The 24,419-nt window shown below is 36.9% G+C and overlaps 1 protein-coding gene and 1 long non-coding RNA gene across 9 annotated transcripts in view; both read right to left on the reverse strand.

The window, feature by feature from the left end:
* Positions 1-24,419, reverse strand: part of ARFIP1 (ARF interacting protein 1) — a 120,244-nt gene that overhangs the window by 66,302 nt on the left and 29,523 nt on the right. For all 8 annotated transcript variants that reach the window (XM_081811762.1, XM_006727245.3, XM_031026275.2 and 5 more), the window contains one exon: positions 15,714-15,815. In XM_081811762.1, coding sequence (XP_081667888.1) covers positions 15,714-15,815 — 102 coding nt within the window. The remainder of the gene's footprint in view (positions 1-15,713; positions 15,816-24,419) is intronic.
* Positions 19,365-23,480, reverse strand: LOC145720088 (uncharacterized). Its single transcript, XR_014142805.1, has 2 exons — positions 19,797-23,480; positions 19,365-19,579 (listed from the first exon to the last, which is right to left on the reverse strand). It is a non-coding gene; the product is annotated as an uncharacterized LOC145720088 (long non-coding RNA).

Here is a 24,419-nt window from a genome sequence, read left to right on the forward strand (position 1 = left end):
ACCCCCCCCCCCCCCCCCCCAGCTAACTTCAGACACTCTTGACTTTCCTCTTACATCATCTGTTATATTCCACTGTCTCCTTTGCTGATTCCTCCTCATTTCCCCAACCTCCAAATTCTGGAGTGCCCCAGGGTTCAGTCAGAGGACTTTTTCTCCTATAGCCACTTCTTGGGTGATCTAATTGATTCTTCTGGCTTTAAAAACCATCTATACATTGACAACTTCCAAATTTAGGTGTCTTACCTGGGCCTCCCTCTTTAACTCCAATATATCTGATTACATACTTGTTATTTCGACTTGGGTATTAAATACGCATCTCAAACTTAATGTGTCAGAAACTGACTGATTCCACAGTAAATCCCCAACCCCCAACAGACAAAACAAAATAATACCACCTATATTTTCACTCCTTTCAGTTAACAGCATCTCTATTACCAAAATCTTAGCCCAAATCTTAGGAATTATGTTTGATTCTCTCTTATGTCCACATCCAAACCATTAGCAGATTCTATCAGATTTACTCTCAAAATATATCCAGGATCAAACCAATTCTCACCACTTCCACTGCTACCACTCTGGTCTAATAAGCTAGCATCATATTTCAACTGGATTACTCCAAGAACCTTTTAATTGGTCTCCCTGCTTCTACCCAAGACACACACCTCTAAATCCACACATCAACCAAAATTATCCCGCATGCAAAAACTCTCCAATAGCCTCCCATCTCACTTGAAGAAAACCAAGACTGTTAAATGTTCTCAAGGCATTACATGATTTGACTTCATCTCCTACCAGCCTCAGCCTTACAGCCACACAGTTACTTCAAACACAAGAATCTTTGTTGAAGAGCCTTGTACTTCCTGTTCCCCCCACCCCCAAAGCTTTCCTACCAGACATCTACAGGGCTTGCTCCTTTAGTCAGAGAGGCTTTCCCCCAACAACGATTAAAATAGCAACTCTCAGAGAACCTGGGTGGCTCAGTTAAGCGTCCAACTCTTGGTTTCGGCTCAGGTCGCGATCTCGGTCATGGGATTGAGCCCTGCATCAGGCTCCGTGCTCAGCAGAGTCTGCTTGAAATTCTCTCTGTCTGCCCCACCCCCCCAACTCTCTCTAAAATAAATAAATCTTTAAAAAATAAAATAGTAAAAAACTAAACGAAATTAAAATAGAACTCTCACAACGTCACACTGGAACTCCCTATTCTGCTTACTGTTTTATTCTTCTCATAGCAGGTATCACTTAGTATTTGTGTTTATTTTTATCTCTTCTCTCTCTATATTGTAAGCTTCATGAAAGCAGGGATGTTGCCCATTTTGTTTACTGCTATATGTTTAGCACCTGAAATAGTGCCTGAGATATAGATGTTCACTAAATATTCGTCAAATGAATAAATGAATTTGTTGAAAGGACTTGTGATTCAACACCATACAGATTAACTTGGTTTATTTTTAAATTTAATGAGTTTTTGCTGACTCCTGCTGTATCCTAGACTTTCTAGGCGAAGAAAAAGGTAAGGTACAGTCCTTGCCTCACCGGATAGACAAGATATACAAATATTAATGTCAAAGTTGAACTTGTTGCCAAAGTAAAGGCAATAGGTATCAGAGGAATTCAGAATAGGGACTAAATCTATGAGAACCAAATAGGAAAAGAGAAAGTACTGCTTGAGCTCTGGAACTTAAAGGATTTACTCATTCATTGTCCCAACATTTAATGAACACCAACGACAGCTACTGCTCTAGCTACAGATAGAGCAGTGTAGGAACTAGTCTCTGCCCCAATCAGACTCACCTGGGGGGAGGAAGGTGAAGGAGCCTGGTAGTAAACAAATAAATGTACGGCAGTAATAAGTGCTGTAAGTAACAAGTAGTAAGTTTGTTTGTTTGTTTGTTTTTAAGGCAGGGTAAGAGAGATACAGAGTGACAGGCAACCAGCGCTACTTTAGGTGGGCAGATTCCTGGAAGCAGTGTGAGGGAGTGAGCCATGTGAGCTTTATGCCATAATTCCCTTACAGATGTATGATCTGCAAATATTTTTTCCCATTCTGTGAGCTGCCTTTTGACTTTCTTCATGGTGTTCTTTGAAGCATACAAGTTTTAAATTTTGATTAAGTCCAATTTATCTCTTTTCTTTTGTTGCTTATGCTTTTGGTGTTGTATCTAAGAAACGAAAGTGCGTAATCCAAAGTCATGAAGATTTATACCTGTTTTTTGTTCTAAGAATTTTATATTTGTAGCTCTTATATTTAAATCTTTGATTCATTTTGAGTTAATTTTTTTAAAGATTTTATTTTTAAGCTACCTCTACACCCAACGTGAGGTTCAAACTCACAAACCCAAGATCAAGAGTTGCATGATCCACTGACTGAGACAGCCAGGCACCCCTTGAGTTAATTTTTTAGTATGTGTGAGGTCTGCATCCAACTTCATTATTTGCATATGGATATCCAGTTGTCCCAGCACCCTTTCTTAAAGACTATCCTTTCCTTATTGAAAACTCCTGCCGCCCTTGGTGAAATTCAACTGACCACAAATGTAAGGGTCTACTTCTGTACTCTCAATTCTGCTCCACTAGCCTATGTCCTCCTTATGTGAGTACCATACTGTTTGATTACCGCAGCTTTGTTGTAAGTTTTAAAATCAGTGAGCCCTATGTTCATCTTTTACAAGACTTTTTTGGCTATTCTGGATCTCTTGATTTTACATATGACCAGTTTGTCAATTTCTACAAAAAAACAGGATTTGATAGAGATTATGTTGAATATGATTAATCTGGGGAGCACTGCCACTTTAATGAATTAAGTCTTCTGATCCATAAACATGTGATGTCCTTCCACTGACTTAGATCTTTAACTTTTTTCAACAATGTTCTATAGCTTTCAGTGTACAAGTCTTGCACATATTCCTGAGTACTGAAATTTTAAAAATTTTGTTTTTGCATTATTTATTCCTTAAAAATAAATTGGACTTTGCAATAATGCTCTTGTACCTCACAACTTTGCTGAACTTATCAGTTCTAATAATTTGAAATTGTGTGTGTGTGTGTGTATTCCTTAGGAGTTTCTATATACAAGACCACATTGCAAATAAAAATAGTTTTATCTTTTCCTTTCCAATCTTGATGCCTTTCATTTGTATTGTTGTTCTTTTTATCTTATACATTTTGTGCCAACATTCTTTTACATCTAATATTTAATAAAAACATTAAAAAATAGTGGTAAAACCTATGCATACTCAGCATCCAGAGTTTTTCATTAGCAAAACCAAAAGAAACTGCTATATATATAAGAAACTATCAATGGAGGTGACAGGTCTACCCCAAAACAGAAAACGAATTAACATTAGTTCTACCAGGGACATCTCTTTGAATTGGCCTTAAAAAAAGGTACCTATTCCAATATGTTATCCAAGCAAAGCTATTACAATTTTTTTTAATTTTAAAAGTCTTATTGCTAATCATTATGGGGACAAACAAAAAAAATAAACATAAAATAACAGCACAGTAACACAATAATAAATACAAGTAAGCTGCAAAGATTTATTCTTGTTTTCTTCATCCCAATTAGAATTCCCCATGGAATTATCTTTTGAATTTTTATGGCATATTTTAAAGATGCTTATCAATAGCAAAGACTTTTTTTTTTTTTTTTAAGATTTTATTTATTTATTTGACGGAGAGACACAGCGAGACAGGGAACACAAGCAGGGGGAGTGGGAGAGGGAGAAGGAGGCTTCCTGCTAAGCAGGGAGCCCGATGTGGGGCTCGATCCCAGAGCCGAAGGCAGACAGACGCTTAACGACTGAGCCACCCAGGCGCCCCAATAGCAAAGACTCTTAAATCACTTTTTAAAGATTGTCATAGTCTCACCAAGAACCAACTATTACTAGAAACATGAAAGACCTGGAAAGATAATTCAGACATACCTTATTGGAATACCAGCTTTCCTAGTTAGGGGCTATGTGATCCTGGACAAGTACTTAAAAACTTTCTTAAAGAAGTCCCTGTTTGTTCAGCTGTAAAAATAGGCTAAAAATTACCTCAGAGTTCTATGAAATCTATGAAAATCAGGTGAGATAATTAATATAGGCAAAGCACCCCATACATATTTTTAGGCACTCACTTAATGTTAGGCATCCCTCTCCCGTACTACAATCATTGTTACAACTAATTAATGCTATTGCTAATAATTACAGTGAAAAACATTACTTGAACACTTACTAAGTGCTAGGAATTGTTCTAAGCACTTTAACGTACGTATAGGCAGTCCTCACTTGGCATTACAATGTAGCACTGTAAAAATGATCAAGCAAGCTGAAACCGTGCAAAGTGATTTATAGGAAATATTGATTATTCCGCAACCTTCAAAAATTCTTGTCACAATGTTAAAGCTCTTTCCTTGTTTATGTTAATCAGTGAGACTTCACTAAGTTCTTCCGGATCAAATCTAGAGTCTCTCCAACAGTGGCAGTGTCAATCAACATCCCTACAGTCAGCTATTTCTTCCAAAACTCCATCTAGGCTTGATATGAATTTCACTTTTTCCTGTGTTATCATTTTTCATTTCTTTGCTGGACTTCCATCTTTATTCACCCATTCCCTTTTGATCATCCACTTTTGGAAAATGTCACATGGGTTTATGACCAAGAGACAAGAAGGTAATACTACTACATGGTTTGCTGTCTGTATGAACTGAATAACAGGTATGGCAATGACCAATCACCAAGAGACTTTGAAAGAAGTGACATGATTAGTCGATAATCATGATTCACCTGTTATTCACATAGTGATGATTTATGGACTCCAGTGCTAGCAGTGAAGTTTGTCCTTTATTCAAATACAGTTAATATACCATGGAGACTTAAATCTGAGATGTGTTGTTGGGAGACTGGCATCATTTAATTAAACTGTGGTAAATGAAGTTAATGCATATTGAATCTATACAAAACAAGAACTGCTTGTATAGTCTCTCTTTAATCTTGACAATAATGCTAAGTGGTACTATCACGGTACTGTTCTACAGATGAAAAAACGGGACACAAAAATGTGTCATTTAGTTACTAACTAGCAATACGGTTAGGACTAGGCTTTAAGAAACAATATGAACTGAATGTATAGTAAATGTAAAAAGCTATAAGCAATTTATTAGAGACTTAGAATTTATTTTAGTCCCTACGTTTTCTAAGAGAGTCAAAGAAATGCCTTTTAAAAAACATTATTTCAGAATCTGCTGAAGTTTAAACACTAATGCAAATACATTCTCAACTTGTAATTTCCTAATAGTACAAAAGAAATTAACTCTTTCATCCCTTTTCATTTATTTCCTAATGTCACTTAAAATCTCTTGTCACAGGACAAAATCCTTTTCCTCTAAATTTAGAATTAAAAAGAAAAATCATTACACTCAGCTTTATTTAATTCCTCTTTTTAAACCAAATCTCTGAGTCTGTTCATTTCACGGAATAAATGATCTTTACCTTTCCAGTTTATTTTTTAATATAGTAAATCAGTGGTTTCTAGTTTTAAATATTAATGATCCTTTGATTCATATTTACATTAAAACCAGATCATCTTTTCTCCCTGAAAGACAAATATATCACTTACAAAATAAATACTGTCAAACTACCAAGACATTTTTTAAACTTTGCAAGTTTGGTCATTAAGGTCAACCTATTTTTAGAATGGTTTCCTTGAATGTTGCCTTGCTCAAAGTCTTGATAACTTTTTAGCTCTCTCTAAGAAAATAAGTATCAAAGACACCCCTCAAAATCTGAGGAATAAAAAAGCACATGTGGGTGCCTGGGTGCCTCAGTCAGTTAAGTGCCTGCCTTCGGCTCATGTTATGATCCTAGGATCCTGGGATCGAGTCCCACATCAGGCTCCTTGCTCAGCTGGGAGTCTGCTTCTCCCTGTCCCTCTGCCTACTTGTGCTCTGTCAAATAAATAAATAAAATCTTAAAAAAAAAAAAAAAAAAGCACATGCAAACAAAATAAAAATGGCATACAGGTCCAGGGCAGTTGTGTTTGCTGTGTTCTTGGAACTTCTCTGAAAAGAACATTACTCATTTGAATCATCTGTCCTGTCACAAAGTACTGTGTAAATTCCGAGAAAAGAGATACAGTAGTAGTAGCTGGTAAGAGATTACACAGTAAACATGACGGATATCTCTGATTATCTAAGTTTTCAAGAAGTTACAGGGATGCCTTCCATCTTCTCATGCATGGCCTCTAGAAGAAACAACTAGTTTTCTGAGGATATTACATCTCACTCAGGCTCCTCCCAATGATCTCCTAGGGGTCTTTTACTCAACAAACAAAAGTTCTTCCAGAAAAAAAACCTTTATGTAAAACAGCTGTGAAATCTGACAGGCACTAAGGCCTTTCTATGCCTAAACTGTCACTAACAGAAGGACCTAACCAAAAGTGGTACAAATGGGTCCATTCAGATTCTGAACAGAATTATCATTTGACAGCTGTCTAGCAACTGAGTGTAACACAAAGTGATATGGGGTTATGTGAGAGGAACGTAGGACTTGTGAGGTAACATTCTGTATTGTATGAGCTTGTTGACTGTTTTCGTTTTTTTGTAAAATACATATTCTCTAAGTTAATATAATTTAGCCTCATAACTCACAAAAATGTGCCTTTATATGATCCTTAATTTATTTTTTAAAGTGTCTCAGTTATAAGGCTGTGCCTAGCTTAGTAACTTTTAAAATATCTGCTACTGCATTTACCCGTATGGTTTCTAGAATGTATTTCAGCAACAATGAGCCCACTATACCCAACAACATAAAATCCCTAATTTGCATTTTTATGTCACTGACATTCAATTCAAAGTTTAGGACTTAGCAAAGTCATGCTTAACAGTTATACAATAAAATGGAATAATCCTAAAGTTAACTTTCTATTAAAGCATTAGGTTAATATACTCAGCATTTAGTATTTTAAAAACAAATTTTCAAACAAGCTAAAACAATAAATATAATGCTTTTGGTAAAAAAGTTTCATGTACGTTTTAAGTCCTTTTGAGAGGACACAAAATAATATTTGTAGTAACAGCTTCCATAAAGCTGTGAAGGGGTGCTAATTTTTTTTTTAAAGATTTTATTTATTTTTTTTTTTAAGATTTTATTTATTTGACAGAGAGAGACACAGCGAGAGAGGGAACACAAGCAGGGGGAGTGGGAGAGGGAGAAGCAGGCTTCCCGCCAAGCAGGGAGCCCGATGCGGGGCTCGATCCCAGGGCCCTGGGATCATGACCTGAGCCGAAGGCAGACTCCCAACGGCTGAGCCACCCAGGCGCCCGAAGGGGTGCTAATTTTCAACCAAAATGCCTTCATTTTGCAGATTTTCATGGAAGTAAGAACAGGAATGAGGCTAAAAACATACCTTTAGAATTTATAATTTTGCACAGTAATCTACTTTTGAACTAGTTAGTGCAAAACCGGCAAATAACACAAAATGTTTAGCCAATTTTGTTATGCATCTTATTAAGGATGTGTTAAGCATCCTTAATAAGATGCATAACACCACAACAGATAAGCAGAACTAGAGATTTATTAATTAATACTTCCCTTTATGTAGGGTGAGAGGAGAAATTTTAAACAAAGGAGTGATTCTCAAAGTGTGTCCTGTAACCAGCAACAATCTGTTAAGGATTCTCCAAGTACCCTATAAATCACACGAACTCTCTTGTCCCTCAGTTCCCTTACACTATGTTCTCCCTGTTTTCCTCTTATCTCCATCTTCTAAAATGGTCTGCTGTTCTTTACTGGTTCTAGGTTCTCTACAAGAGAAAAGTCTGAAGTCTCACTTCCCCACTTCCCTTGGAAATCTGATCCATCTCCTGTGTCTCTAGTCTTGTCACCCCTTAAATTCATTCTTCAAACTGTAGGCAGAGAAAACTTTTTTTAGTTTTTTTTAATTTATTTGACACACCGAGAGCGAGCACAAGCAGGTGGAGCAGCAGAGGGAAAGGGAGAAGCAGATTCCCCTCTGGGCAGGGAGCCTGATGTGGGGCTCAGATCCCAGGACCCTGGGAACATGGCCTGAGTTGAAGGCAGATGCTTAACCAACTGAGCCACCTAGGTGCCCCACAGGGAGAACTTTCTAAAACGTGAATCTGATTGAGACCTCCCATTTTTACATCATTTAGTCCCCTTTGCCTTTTAGATAAAATCCCAAACTCCTCAACATGATTTTAAGGTTTTGCAGGCTCTGGTCCCTACTTAATCTCTCTAGCCTCATTTCTCACTATCTGCCCCCACATTCGCCACTCCAACAACAGAAAATTTTCAATTCTATAGTCTTACACCTTTTTCAGCTCCTTATAGTTGCCTCTGATGGGAACATCCCTCACCCTTCTTCATTTGGCCAGCTCATTCTTGAGATTCAGCTTGCTCATCAATTCCTCAGGTAATCTTTCCATACTCTTCCTACCAGTTCTCAGACCATGCTATACTTGGCCTAGCATATTACTTTTCAGATGATATTAAAATTTGTAAATTAATTAATTTCTATATTCTCTCTTTCCGCCTACTATAAAAGCTAAGACCAGGTTGCTTATCTATCTTGTTCCCCTTTAGTTTTCATTCCTAGCATCTAGTAGATATAATACTAATACTTGATTTGCTAGCAATTTTCTCAATTTAAACATTCCTCAAAATGGATAAAACCATCCAAAACATTTACATAATTTTTAAAGAAACAAATTGAAAAGTTTCTGTTAAATGTTCTATGAATTTTGGTAATTTAAAATCCCCTTTGTTGGGGCACCTGAGTGGCTCAGTGGGTTAAGCGTCCGCCTTCAGCTCTGGTCATGACCCCAGGGTCTGGGACTGAACCCCACAACGGGGCTCTGCGCTCAGCAGGGAGTCTGCTCCTCCCTTCTCCCTCCTTGCTCCTTCCCCCACCATGATCTCTCTCAAATAAATGAATAAAATCTTTTTTTTTTAAATCCCCTTTGCTGTTTTAACAGCTGCCTAGAAGGAATATCTGCCAGAAGCAAAGCTATTATTCAAACAGATCTCCACATCCCCAATCCTACTGTAAACTATCGCAACATCCTAACCTCCTCGTAGTGGCCTCGCTACCTCTCCACAATTACCTCAAGTCAAAGATGATTATTCTCCAACATTCTGCTTATCAAGGGAATAAAAGGCAGGGTCAGCATTTTCTCAGTTCTCCACTGATACTTCTAAACTACCAGTTCTCAAACTTTAGTTTGGGTAAGAACCACCTGAGAACCTACTAAAATTCAGATTCTTCTCAGCTGTCCACTGTGATCTCATTAAGTTGGAATATGAAGCCAAGGAGCCAGAATTTCAAACAAATAAGCCAGGTGATGCTGATTCAGCTAATCCTTTGTCTACATTTTAAGGAACTCTGTTGTAGAGAACTGTTTTTGCATACCTGTACATTACTGACTCCCATCCCACATTTCCTTGTGGGCCACTTTGCCTCACTGCCCTTTTCCCCACCTTAACATGGTCATCTACCTTCTTTCTAGTCCATCTCAAATATTTATTGAGGGCTTTGGCACATCCAGGTCTTCTGCTCTATCCCCAACTCTTACCATTATTCTGGGTGTTCCCAACCTTTTGCATGCCCTTGGGCACACTTTCAGGGAATGAAATGATTCTATGTTCAGTTTGCAATTCTTTCCAAACTGATATATAAGGTCCAAGCTGAGTTTTAATAGCTCATCAAAAACATAGCCTATAATGGCACGGTATGTAGTCTGTTGCTTGCTTTTTTTTTTTTTTTTTAAAGATTTTATGTATTTATTTGACAGAGAGAGACACAGCGAGAGAGGAACACAAGCAGGGGGAGTGGGAGAGGGAGAAGCAGGCTCCCGGCTGAGCGGGGAGCCCGATGCGGGGCTCGATCCCCGGACCCTGGGATCATGACCTGAGCCGAAGGCAGACGTTTAACGACTGAGCCACCCAGGCGCCCCTGCCTTTTTTTTTTTTTAATACAAACTGTGAAATAAGTTACTTAAAATGAAATAAAATCTATCGCATGAGCTTGCCTACCTATGTTGATACAGAATGATGGGTGGTAGTAATAACAGTCTGTTATTGTGTGTATGATTTTTTTTTTTCTCCTGAGTATACTTGTAGGAAGCCCAGAGTTGGTAGTTTGATACAGGTTTGGTAATTTGTAGTTGGACAATGGGCCAAAAAAAGTGTGAGGGCAGATAAAAGATACACTAGACAATCCAACCTATACTTTCGTCTCAGATTTCATTAACCGCTTCATCTTTAATTCCTTTCATCTTTCATGCCGCATTCTACTTAAGCCACCGGAAATTCCCATGGCCACTATTTGGGACCTTGTCATCACTCAGGAAGCAATACTTCTGGAATTTTAAGTCCAATAACTCACTTTTTGGTCACAACCTCCTGTATCTGTTATTCCATTTGATCAAATTAGCAAATCTCCTGACTCATCTATTTTCTCCATTTTATCAACACACACACACACACACACACACACACACACAATCTCAGTCTCCTCTCTCTCTCCCTCCTCCCCTCTCATTCAGTCAACAAACATTTAACAAGAACTTACAGAATCACTATCTTTTGATAGTTTTCTGCCTACCCTCTTGGCCTCACCCCCTCCCCATGCCCTCTTAGTCTAAACTTTAAATAGTACTGAAATTTGATAAGAATGAAATCACGTGCCAACCTCCATCAAGGGAATGCTGAATTCAAAGACTTATCACTGTGGGAACATTTGTATGTATCTACATTCAAAACAATTGCTACTAGAAATCAAAAAACGTATTCATGATAGAGTTTGCTTATAAATAAAGGCAGAATCTACCATCTATTTTATAGGCACAATATCTTGTAATTAAGATAGATAAGGCTTCAGCCCCTCATTAAAAATTATATTTATTCACACTTTTCAATAGAAATTCCAATCCAAAGTTAATTTAAAAGATGTATATGTAGTAAACACATATATTTAAAAACATAATTTGTGGTAAGAGTACTAAGAATATAGTCTTTATTTGAAAAGTAAATATTAAAATGAATCTAGATTTGCATGGGTTAGACAATCCTTGAAAAACATTTGCCATACCTCCAAAAGGGTTCACAATATACATGATATACAACTGGTAAAAACTGGCCTTTGGAAAAAGTGTGCATCAAATCAATGTTGCCATTGATGGAGCTACTAAACTTTCCAGATGTGAGTAATGCAGAAATGTGATATGGAATAACATGTAGTAAGGAGACAAACTGTTATCACATGATATTCAAACTCGAGGACAGGATGGCTGAAGTAGAAAACATGTTAAATTTTTTAAGTCCTTATACTGGAATTCATTCCTTTATTGAGCAACTACTATGAAATCATAACTGTGCTGTGTGTACACTGTTTCTGCCCTTAAGTTGATTTCAATCTCTTGGGAAAAGCAGATAAATAAATGGGCAGTTACAACACTGAGGTGAGGGGAGGAAATATGTCCAAAACAAGTGTTCTGACCATTTCTATTCTTATGTTCCTTCCCCAATCTTCTTCAGACTGCTAGAGTTTATTATCCAGACTGATAAGTACAGGGGAATGGAGAAACTACTTAGTTCAATAAAAGCCTTAGAACAATAACAACAAAGGCCACGTATACAAAATTTCAATAACAACAACAACAACAACGATGATGCATGCTGGGAAATTAAAGACACAAGATGGATTTATCAAGTCTGAGAGTACAGTACATCTTCATGTTGTTCCACAGAAGTCTAGAAACGTGTTTTTAGTTCCAGCTTTAACATGTGTTTTCATTCACTCATTTATTCACGAAACATTTAATGAAAGCCTGGATTATCTCTTATGTGGCAGCACTGCAGATAAGGTAATGAATGAATGGAAACATTTTTGCCCTCACCTTACTTATAATCAAGTCACATAAGCCTTTGGTACAGCCAGTTATAAGGGTAACTTCATCACAACCTCAAGGGTCCTTTTCCTCAACTGTAAAATAAAGTAGTGGGATTCAGGGATCTGTAAAGTACTCCTACTAAACTAAAATCCTGTGATTTAACTCAAAACTTGTAGACCAGATTTTAAGACCCAGGAAACTAAGGATCCACAGGCAGGGTGGAGGGCGTCCTAAACTCCCTAAAACTGAATGCAAAATTTGGTAGTTTTGTGTATATGTACATTTTTCCAGAGAAAAGGTCCACAGGTGGAAAAAACTAAATTATGGGTTTTAGTTTGGGGATTACCACAGAAAAAATTTTGTTTTAACTCTATCTACTAAGATAATTTCACTAAATCTGCCAAGTATAACTTAATTAACAAGAAGTTTCAACTTCGTGGAGCTCATATTTGCTTCTTCTCTTTAATTCATGTCACAAATTGCAAATGTTTTTAATCTAATATTTTGACCAGCACTTTAAGAGAAAAAGTAAAAATAATATACGGTTTATAAGTCAAAGAATAATTTGCATCCTTCTAAGATTAAACTTTACTGATCTTTAAAAAACAAGAATTTTTTAGAAAAAAATATTTTTTGCTGTAAAAAACTCTGATAATATTAAGACTAGTATTCTACCGTCTCTCTATATAGTTGTCCCTTATCTTAAGAAAAAGAATAACAAGCCTCAAAATATTAACATATGTTAAGCTGTTACCAGGGGATTTTTAGGACAAGCTCTTTCATTACAATCTCTATTAGAATGTGAATGTTGAGTTAGCATCTAACCAGGGCCTCCTGTAAGACAAGACTAAGAGGGGAAACCAAATGAAGAATGAAACATCTGCAATGAGACACAAAAACCAGGACAGAAACATTTACAATTTCACTGCCTGTGCCACAGTGACACCAACTGGCCAGTCAAGATACGACAACTTGATAAGCTACCATCCTAGTTTTATACAAGACTTTACATTTTTTAAAGTGCATTATGCAGTACGCTTTAAATAAAAGCCATCAAATGATTTTAAACAACAAACAGGTATAAAAGGGAGATGTATATAAGTAAAATATCTCAGAAAACTCTAGTTATGATCAAGTTTTACATGAGACATCTTTACTAGTCTATAAAATACAGTCTAATGCTAAGTAATACATTTTCACTTATTTTTCCATATGAACTTTTATCAATATTAAAATATGAACATAGAACTGAGGTTAAATGCAATTTTCCTTTTATTGCTCAGGAAAATAAAGGATGGAAAGTATGACAAAACTGAGGTAAATATGCCTACAAGATCTTGAGTATAATTTATTCAAAATGGTCGAAAGATGCTTTTGAAATACTGTTTTCACTCACAGTGAAAGGGATCACACAGCCAATTTTATTTTAATTCAAGGATATTAAATATGTAAGAGGCTCTCGTGATGAATATATTTTTAATAAGAGCAGGTACAAACAGAAACAAGTTTTATGATGTTGAATTTCTTCAGGGAGGTGAAGTGGGGTGTACTACTTGAAGTAGATCACTGCTTTTTTTTTTTTTTTTAAGATTTTATTTATTTATTTGACAGAGAGAGACACAGCGAGAGAGGGAACACAAGCAGGGGGAGTGGGAGAGGGAGAAGCAGGCTTCCCGCTGAGCAGGGAGCCTGATTCGGGGCTCGATCCCAGGACCCTGGGATCATGACCTGAGCCGAAGGCAGACGCTTAACAACTGAGCCACCAAGGCGCCCCTAGATTACTGCTTCTTAAGAAACCTTGCCCACAGGTAAAGTTCACATCCAATAAAAGGAGACCTCCAGGGGAACATCTTTTTTCCTTCTCTTACCATCCAAAAGAAGTGAAATAGCACTGCAGGGGAATGTCCAAAAAGAGGATTTGACATTAACCAATGAGTAATTTACAAAGCAGCAAGTCAGCTGGCTTTGACCACATAAGCAAAGAGCTTATATAGATAATGTTATGGTTTAATTCATTTCACTCAAATAAGATTCGATTCTAAAGTTAAAATTTGAAAGGATAAAAACTTTTTTCAGTGCCACTCAAAGGCAAATAAAAGTTCTTATTATTTAAATCTTCTCCCTTTCGCCCCCACCCCCCGTTCATGCTCTCTCTCTCTCTAATAAATAAAATCTTAAAAAAATATATTTGCAGAATAAGTTTGCAAAAGGAGCTGTTAAGCAAAAGTAAAACGAAGCAATCATTAACTAAAATCTTGGTATAATGAGTTATTTGAATTAACAGAAGTTTATAAAGTAATTGCTAGAGTCTAATGATGGTAACTTGAATTAGATTATTATGCAGGTGTGTCTTAGTACTTTCAAACACAAGAAAGACTAAACCTGAAATGAAAATTTCTTGTGTGTTCAGAATTTAAGGTCTCTTCCTTCTGTGAGTCACTCTATAGTAGGCCACAGGGGCTTAGAAACCAAGTTAAAACACTTGCAACTAAAATAAACCTCAGGTTTGAAGACACATTCATTGCTTCTAAAAAACTGCTAAGGCAAAAATAAGTGAAATTCAATGGAATTTACTAAAATCAACTAAAACAATCTATCTAAAACTTGTTTCTCTTCAACCCTCGGGGTCATCTGGCATCTAGCAGAACAGGCCAGGGATGCTGCTAACCATCCTACATGCAGACATCAGCCCTCTACAACAATGAATTTATCCAGCCCAAAATGTCCATAGTGCCGAGATTAAGAAATCCTGATCTAAAATATCACCTTATGTTAAAATAAAGGATTTAAAAAAATAAAGGATTTTATTAAGCATATGAACTAAAGAGTCTTATTTAGACTATGAAATAATTCAAGTTTCTTTCAACTATTACTTTTCCAAAAATACGAACACTATATTTTTAAAGTTAAAATTGTACAGGGGCAGCACCTGGGTGGCTCAATTGGTTAAGCATCCGACTCTTTGATATCAGCTCAGGTCTTGATCTCAGGGTTGTGAGTTCAAGCCCCACGTTGATTTAAAAAAAAAAAAAAAGTAAAGTTGTACACATGTATCAAATGTCATAAAAAGGGGTATTTAATGTAAATATCTCCAGGGATAATAATCATCACTAACATTTTTGGACAATCCTAGGCATATTACTTACTTTATCTCATTTAATATCAATATCCCCATGAAAGTAAGATTCTCATTTATAGTGATTAGAAACAAAATTTAGAAGAGATTAAATACTTGCCTAAGATTACACGGCTAGAAATGGCATAGTGGAAATTTGCACCCAGATTATCTCCAAACCCATAGTGTTTCCATTAAAATGAATTAAATTTCAATTTCAAATGAGAGTTAAATCAAAATTAAAAGCACAGCAAGTTTCATTTTCCAGAGTCAATATGCCACTTTGGAAAGTGAAGAGCAAAGTCAGGAGAAGCCTACTTAGGAATTATGTACTAAGGACACATAAAAAAGAAATCAGTGCCGATTTTTGAAAGGATAATCTATAGTTAATATTTTTTCTTATCACAAATAAAATTAAATAGTTTTATAAAGTTATATGCCAAAGTCATCAGCTATACTCTTTTCCTGGTCATACAACAGAATTACTGATGATAACATCAAAGCTTAAATGCTTACTGGCTGGGAGCTTAATCTTGACAATTCACGAACATGACCCACCTAGTCATCCCTACATGGTAACATTAGATTCCTAACACTTCAGCCAATCTAAGAAAAATATTCCTATATTAAACTCTATTACTTTCATCTCAACATTTAAGGGCTTATCATGATTCTTTGTATTAAGAGAAAGAAAAGTATTCTTACCCTATTAAAGCCATGTTCACGAGAGTCATCAACTTCTCCATTACTAGTCACTGGAATTTCTGCTGCTGAATTTTTGGGAGATTCTTGAGCCATGCTATACTCCTAAAAATAGAAGAAAAGAAACAGTTGTAAATAACACCAAATCATAAAAGGCAAACACTCAAAAGACTATTCATGTTTATAGCACTTAAAAGCCACTATTATAGCATTTTAAAAAATAATTACAACCTACCTAACACACAATAAACATGATACTAATCTAATAAAAAATGCATGTGGCATTTAAAACTGCAGTCAACTTAAATTTCTTGTTTAAAAAAAATGTTACTTGTAGATCCCAGCGGGCAATATCCTTGCCTCACAAATAGTGTAATGACAGACTACCAGTTACAACTGAAAAAAATATCACAGAAAGCCAAGCTTGATTATTAATTCCACTACGCAGCTCTACTTTTCCTGTTGTACATAATGGGCTTCTAGGTCAGCTTTTGTCTAAAGAGTTTCCCTGATATAACAAAAATTTTTATTTTTATTTTTTTTAAGATTTATTTATTTGAGAGAGAGAGAACAGAGGGAGAGTGAGGGGGAGACTCCCCACTGAGCAAAGAGCCTGACATGGGGCTCGATCCCAGGACCTGAGCCGAAGGCAGATGCTTAACTGACTGAGCCATCCAGGCACCCCATAACAAAAATCTTTAAATCTCTATACTAGTTTTACACTCTGGCTTTACCGTTCTAAAAGTCAAATAATGTTTGGGGCACCTGGGTGGCTCAGTTGGCTAAGTGTCTGCCTTCGGACTCAGGTCATGATCTCAGGGTTCTGGGACTGAGCCCCACATTGGGCTCCCTGCTTAGCGGGGAGTCTGCTTCTCCCTCTCCCTCTGCTCGTGCTCTCTCTCAAATAAATAAAATCTTAAAAAAAGAAGTCAATAATGTTTAAAAAATACATTCCTTAATTTTATAACCATATTTTCTCTATAAATTTCTTTCAGAAACTTAATATAGTTAATCAGTAATAGAAAATCAATTTTGGTTGGTAAAAACTTTCCTTCCTCCAATCGTACGTGATTGTAAAAAGCATGTGTGACTACGGGTTAAAACAAGATTTTATACCTGTAAAGGATCTTAAAAATTATCTATTTTTCCTAATTTTAAAAATTAAAAAACTTCAGAGTAAATAGCAACTATTCCACTTTTAAAAAAAAGATTTTATTTATTTATTTTGACAGAGAGAGAGAGACAGCGAGAGAGGGAACACAAGCAGGGGGAGTGGGAGAGGGAGAAGCAGGCTTCCCGCTGAACAGAGCCCGACATGGGGCTCGATCCCAGGACCCTGGAACCACGACCCGAGCCAAAGGCAGACGCCCAAAGATTGAGCCACCCAGGCACCCCTATTCCACTTTTCACAGAGAACAAGTACCCCATCTCCATCCAGCTCCCCTCCCTTTTAAACCAGTAATGGCTTTAAAAGTGTTATACACACACACACACACACACACTTTAAAAATAGTGCACACTAAAAGACTCATTAGGAACACAATCGATATCTAACAATATGTGTTCTAATGTTCAATCCTGAATCTAGCTGCTACTCCTGATTCTGCATTACACAGAATTACCAAAACCAAACCAAACAACTAAAATGTGTGTGTGTGTGTGTGTGCGTGTGTCTATGTTTAATCTACAGACCTGAATCTACTACCGAGAGCATTAAGAGGTTCTTTGATTTTCTCCGGAAGAATTTTTTTTTTAAAGATTAAAATAACGGGTGCCTGGGTGGCTCAGTTGGTTAAGCGACTGCCTTCGGCTCAGGTCATAATCCTGGAGTCCCGGGGTCAAGTCCCACATCGGGCTCCCTGCTCAGTGGGGAGTCTGCTTCTCCCTCTGACCCTCCCCCTCTCAAGCTCTCTCTGTGCCTCATTCTTTCTCTCTCAAATAAATAAATAAAATCTTTAAAAAAAAAAAAAGATTAAAATAACTAAGATAGTGTTGTCATACCAAGCTCATGCATTACTCATTTTGTTTTTGAGGGGTTAAGGATGGGTTCAAGGCCAGGAACCTTTAAAAAAAATCACACTATATTTTTATAATTTAGGGAATTTTAATAGGGTAAGTCATACTACTAAAAGCAAGTATTAATGCAAATAGGTTTGTGGGCCTAGTCTCTACTTCGGTGAAACATAAAAAGGTCTTATTAATATATTGAATGATACCTAATAATATTTTTCATACACTGTGTATATCATTAAGTATGTGAGACAGAAGATACTGTCAAGTACATGGAGGTAGGACTTAATTTATTCCTAACACTACAGACCAGCAATTCTCAAACTTTTTGGCCTCAGGACCTCTTTACATTCTTAAAAATCATCAAGTACCCCAAAAAGCCTTTATTTATGTGGGTTATATCTATCAGTGTTTACTATATTATAAAGTAAGTGTGTAAATTTAAAAAGTATTTATTAATCCATTTTAAAGTAATAAAGGTATACCCACCATATGTTAAGGTAAAATCTTTTTATGAAAATAGTTGTATTTTAAAACAACAAAAACTTGTTGGTGACAGCAGTAGCACTGTTTCACATTTTTGCACATTTCTGTAATGTCTGCCTTTATGAGAAGACAGCTGGACTCTCTTATCTAGTCCCACACTCAATCTGTTGCAATATGTTGCTTTGGTACAAGTCTATGAAGAAAACCTGGCTTATGTGGCTACTGTCTCTTCAAATAATTGTGGACATACGTTTTTTTTTTTTTTTTTTTTTTTTTAAAGATTTTATTTATTTGACAGAGAGAGAGGGAACACAAGCGGGGGGAGAGGGAGAAGCAGGCTTCCCGCTGAGCCGGGAGCCTGATGCGGGGCTCGATCCCAGGACCCTGGGATCATGACCTGGGCCGAAGGCAGACGCTTAACGACTGAGCCACCCAGGCGCCCCCGTTTTTGATACTATATAAAAACTTGACAAGTGGTCGTTTCTTAAAAGGTAACTAAAATGTGGAATATAAACCATAATGATAAACTTCTTTCATGATCTATCGCATTAAAATCCACCAGTCTACCCTGTACTTTGAATGCATCTTTTACATATGCATGATTTGGTAACATCATGCATTGGTCATTTAGAAAACACTGATTCGGTGACTTAAACGTATCATCCAAATATTGATGCAGTTCCTTAAATAATAAAAATTCTTACTTTTATATATAACTGATCTTATCAAAACAGTCTTTAAGTACTAGGAAGCCGTCAAGCTCAGGTTGGTGGGTATAAATTTTCCAAAATTCTAATTTTTGCTTGAAAACTTGAATTTGGCCACTGGCAAGAAATGATGTCAGTCATTTTACTTCAAGTAACAGGTTTTTCAAAAGTATGTCTCTCAAATACCCAAGTCTAAATATAGCCACAGTTTGCCTGCCATTTTTCCTAATAAAAAAAGTGTTATATTAAAAAAACAAACAAAAAAACAGTTCAGCTAAACTGAATCACACGTGTGCTTTTCCTCAAGACAACCACTGACCTTTGTCATGTAGCAGACTCCCCGCCGAGCAAGGAACCTGATGCGGGCTGAGATCATGACCTGGGTCGAGGGCAGACTCAACTGACTGAGCCACCCAGGTGCTCTTACTTACCTATTTTTGTGCACCATCAAGGCAAATGACACAACAATGAAAAATGCAAACAATGCAAATGTCTTACCAGTATTACTGAAAACAGTTCTGCCTTGTAGACTCCCTGAAATATTCCTGGGGTCCTCCAAAACCTCCAAGCCACACTTTGAAAAACACTGGTATAAACAAATGGTTTTAACCAACATTTAGTGAAAGCTTGTTATGTGCAAGGCACTCTTATTAATTAGAATTTTGCCTGCAGGGCGCCTGGGTGGCTCAGTTGGTTGGGCAACTGCCTTCGGCTCAGGTCATGATCCCAGGGTCCTGGGATCGAGTCCCACATCGGGCTCCCAGCTCAGCAGGAAGCCTGCTTCTCCCTCTCCCACTCCCCCTGCTTGTGTTCCTGCTCTCGCTGTCTCTGTCTCTGTCAAATAAATAAATAAAAAAATCTTAAAAAAAAAAAAGAATTTTGCCTGCAGACAACCTACCGGAGAGTCCTCCAGTAAAGTACTTCAGTAGAGGCCAGTAAGACTGGACAGAGCGGCAATGCTACTGTTACATTATAGACCTTGGCCAATCCCAGAGTGAGCACTAAAGCTGAGATGGCTCTTTAAAGTTGTCCAAATTAAGGCAAGGAGACCAGGCCTTTGTACCCCAACATCTGTACCCCTGATCATTAGATGCAGGCTATTCCCTGGATGGGGCTATAACCATGGATAAGGCAACTGTCTTTGGCAGAGGCAATTCCAGGGAAGACTCAGCTATGAGCCCTCAGGAGGCAATACTCCTGGAATGAGGGCTTTGGTCCCAGAGGAAGTAAATGAGCCACTCACCACAGCATCCACTATATCCTCCTTATTACTAATGTAGTATCTTTTATTTATGTATGTATGTATTTGTTTATTTACTCATTCATTCATTCATTCTCAAGAGAGCCTGCGCGTGCAGTGGGGGAGGAGCAGAGGGAGAGGGACAAGCAGACTCCCGAGCCTGACATCGGGCTTGATCTCACAACCCTGAGATCATGACCTGAGCCAAAACGAAGAGCTGGATGCTCAACCGACTGAGCCACCCAGGCCCCCTAAAGTAGTATCTATTTTAAAAGAACTTGAAATGTCTTGTTTAGAGGATATCTGACTACTTTATGCATAAATTTACAGAAATTCGGTGATCTCTACTAAGAAAAACTGTCCCTTTCATAGTCCCCAATTAAGGAGTGCCCACTAACTGAACCAAAGACACCAGACTGGCTGATTCACAGTTCACAAGCTAAGAGAAGACCAGGTCAGAAAAGTATTGCCCAATAGAAGAAAGAGAAATTTTCCGAGCTAATCAGAGTCATTTTGAAGTGTAAATTAGGGATGCTGAGAGAATTAGTCAACTGGCATACTGAAAGACAAATGAGAGCAGAAGAGCAAAGAGTAGAATTAGGTCAATGACAGGTCACAGCTTAAAAATTCACAAACTCTAGTTGACAAGTGTTAATCCAACTTGTCAAAGTTTATTTACAGTGTTATCTGTGGCTGGTTCTTCCTTTCTGAATTACGACCTTATGAAAATCCTCTTAGATTCTTTTTTAAAAATTGTGGTAAAAAACGCTTAACATAAAATTTACCATCCTAACCATTTCTAAATGTAAAGTTCAATAGTATTAAGTATATTCAAACTGTTGTATAATCAATCTCCAGAACTTATTCATCTTACAAAACTGGAACTCCACACACATTAAACAACAACGTTCCATTTTCCCCCACCCCTATGCCCTTGGCAAGCATCATCCTACTTTCTGTTTCTGTGAATGTGATTATTCTGGATACCTCTTCAATGGAATTGTATAGTTTCTGACTTTGTGACTGGCTTATTTTACTTAGCATAATGTCCTCAAGATTCATCCATGTTGTAACATGTGTCAGAATTTCCCTTTTTAAGGCTAAATAACATTTCATTGTATGTATATACCACATTTTATTTATCCATTCATCCAACAATGGACATTTGGATTGCTGCTACCTATATGTGAATAATGCTTCTATAAACACAGGTATGCAGATATCTCTTCAAAGATTCTGTTTTCTTCTGGAAATATACTCAGAAGTGGGACTGCTAGATCATATGGTAACTCCATTTTTAAATTTTGGAAGAAACAGCATGCTGTTTTCCATAATGGTTGCACCATTTTATATTCCTACCAACTGTGCACAAAGGTTCCAATTTCTTCATATACTCACCAACAATATTTACTGTTTTTTTGGTAATAACTATTTTAACAGGTAAGAAGTAATACCTCACTATGGTTTTGACTTATATTTCTCTGATGATTAGTGATATTGAGCACCTTTTTATATGCCTGTTGGCCATCTGTATATCACCTTTGGAGAAATGTCTATTGAAGTCCTTTGCCCATTTTCTAAATTGGGTTGTGTTTTTATTACTGAATTACAGGAGTTCTTTCTATATTCTGGATATTAACCACGTCAGAAATATAGTTTGCCAATATTTTCTCCCATTCCATAGGTTGCCTTTCTACTCTGTTGATTGTGTCCTTTGATACATGGAAGTTTTCAGTTTTGATGTAGTTCAATTTGTCTATTTTTACTTTTGTTTCCAGTGCTTCTGGCATCATATTCAGGAATTCTTTGCCAAATCCAATGTCATGACGGTTTTCCCCTGTTTTTTCTTCTAAGAGTCTTATAGTTTTAGGTCTCATATTTAGATCTCTGATCCATTTTGAGCTGACTTTGTATATAAGGGTCCAATTTCATTCTTTTGCATGTGGATAACCCAGTTTTCCCAGCACCATCTGTTGAAGAGATTTTCCTTTTCCCGTTGAATGTTCTTGGCATCTTGGATTCTTTTGAGATTCCTATTTTCCTCACTGCTACTGCATCCTTACAATACACCCAGATTACTTGTGGCTATTGGAGTTAAATGTCTGCCTCTTGCAAATAAGAGACACTAGTTATCTGGTCTCTAATTCAACCTGGAAGACTAAGATCTAGCTATCTAGATAATCATCACTCTTTCAAATTTTAAGGTAAGTTCTTACTTTCTTCCTCCTAAAAACAGGTGGTGATTCAACTATCTTCCAGTGTACATGGGATAAAACAAAAACAGAAATAAGGTCTTTATATAAACCTAAAGTGTATTGCAGACAAAAAATAATAATTATAATACAGTGGGGTGAACACTTAATATGGTGGGAAGCACTTAATGTGGTGAGCAGGAAGAGGGAAAACTTAATCAGCAATAGTATTTAAGCTAAATCTTATAGGATAACAGATTGGGATATAGTAAACGAAAGATTCTAAACAGAAGGAATAATTGGAGCATAGTGGAAAAAGAGTCTGGTGTACTCTAGAAATTCCAAGTAAAGCAACTTGGCTAGAATGGTGATTCCTCATTCATATATTCACTGGTTCAACTGATTTATTGAGCACTTAAATGTGCCAGGCACAATTTCAGACACACAAGACAGTGGTGAACAAAACAGACAAGACTCCCTATCCTCAGAGAGCTTACATTCTAGTTGGGGGAAAAAAGCAAATAAATATGCATGTCATAGTCATAAGTGCTAACGGGCATGTATATGTGCACATGTGTTCATGCATGTGCTGTTTTAAACAGTGCGACAGGGAAAACCTCAGAAGAGGTTTTAATATTTTTGTAATATCTGAATAAAGTGAGGGAGTAAGTCATAAAAATATTTGGGAGTATAGCCTTCTAGGCAGAGGGAAGAGTAAATACAAAGACGAAAAGGTGGGAAGAAGCTCAGCTTTTTAAGCGAAGACAAGAAGGCCATGTGGCTTGAGGGGAGAGCAAGGGAAGAGAGGAAATGTCAAGAAACAGCCAGGGGCAAGAACATGTGTGGCTTTAAAGACCATCATAAGAACTTTGGGTTTTATTTTCAGTGAAGTAAGAAGCCACGTGAGGGTTCTGAACATAAAAATGAAATGACCTGACTTATGTTTTAAAAAGATCACTCTTTTGGGGCACCTGGGTGGCTCAGTCGTTAAGCGTCTGCCTTCGGCTCAGGTCATGGTCCCAGGGTCCTGGGATCGAGCCCCGCATCGGGCTCCCTGCTCCACGGGAAGCCTGCTTCTCCCTCTCCCACCACCCCTGCTTGTGTTCCCTCTCTTGCTGTCTCTCTCTCTGTCAAATAAATAAATAAAATCTTTTTTTTTTTTAAAGATCACTCTTTTCCTGCTGTGTTGAATTAAACTATAAGTGAACAAAGATAGCAGCAAGAAGAACAATTAGGAGGCTAACAGAATAATCTAAGCAAGAGATGATGGTGACCTAGAAAGTCAATGCAGCTTTATTAATATCTGTTTCAGACCTTCATTACAAGAGCTAAGAGGGACATTTCATAATGATAAAAGGATCAATTCATCAGGATTATGTAACAATCATAACTGTGTATATTGGTCCCAATAATAGAGTTTCAAAATAAATGAAACACTGACAGAATTAAAGGGAGAAATACACAAGTCCATAATCATAGTTAGAGGTATTACCACCAATCTCACAGCAATTGAAAGAACAACTAGACAAAGAAAATCTGCATAGACATAGAAGATCTGAACACTATCATCCACCTTGACTAATATTTATAGAAGAGTAAACTCAAAAATGGCAGAATACACATCACTTTCACATGAACATGACATGTTTAGTAAAACAGATCAAATTTGGGGGCATAAAATAAGCTTCAATATATTTTAAAATACTAAACCCATATAAAATATGTACTCTGACCACAGTAGAATTAAATTATAATCAATTGCAATAAGAAATAAGATATCAGTGACCTCATCACCAAAATTTGGAAATTAAATAACACATCTAAATAATTAATGGGACAAAGAAGAAATCAAGAGAGAAAGAAAATATGTTGAACTGAATGATAACAAAAACAATAATGTTTGTGGGATGCACCTAAGAGAGCAATTTATAGCTTTAAATGCTTACATTTGAATAGAAGACCTTAAGCCAATGATCTAAGGATGAACCTTAAGAAAACAAAACAAAGAGTAAATTAAACTCAAAGTAAGCAGCACGAAGGAAATAATAATAAACACCAAAAATTAAGGAAATAG

Source organism: Leptonychotes weddellii, chromosome 2 (assembly GCF_054177405.1).
Source record: "Leptonychotes weddellii isolate Sample4059 chromosome 2, ASM5417740v2, whole genome shotgun sequence".
Lineage (NCBI taxonomy): Eukaryota > Metazoa > Chordata > Mammalia > Carnivora > Phocidae > Leptonychotes > Leptonychotes weddellii.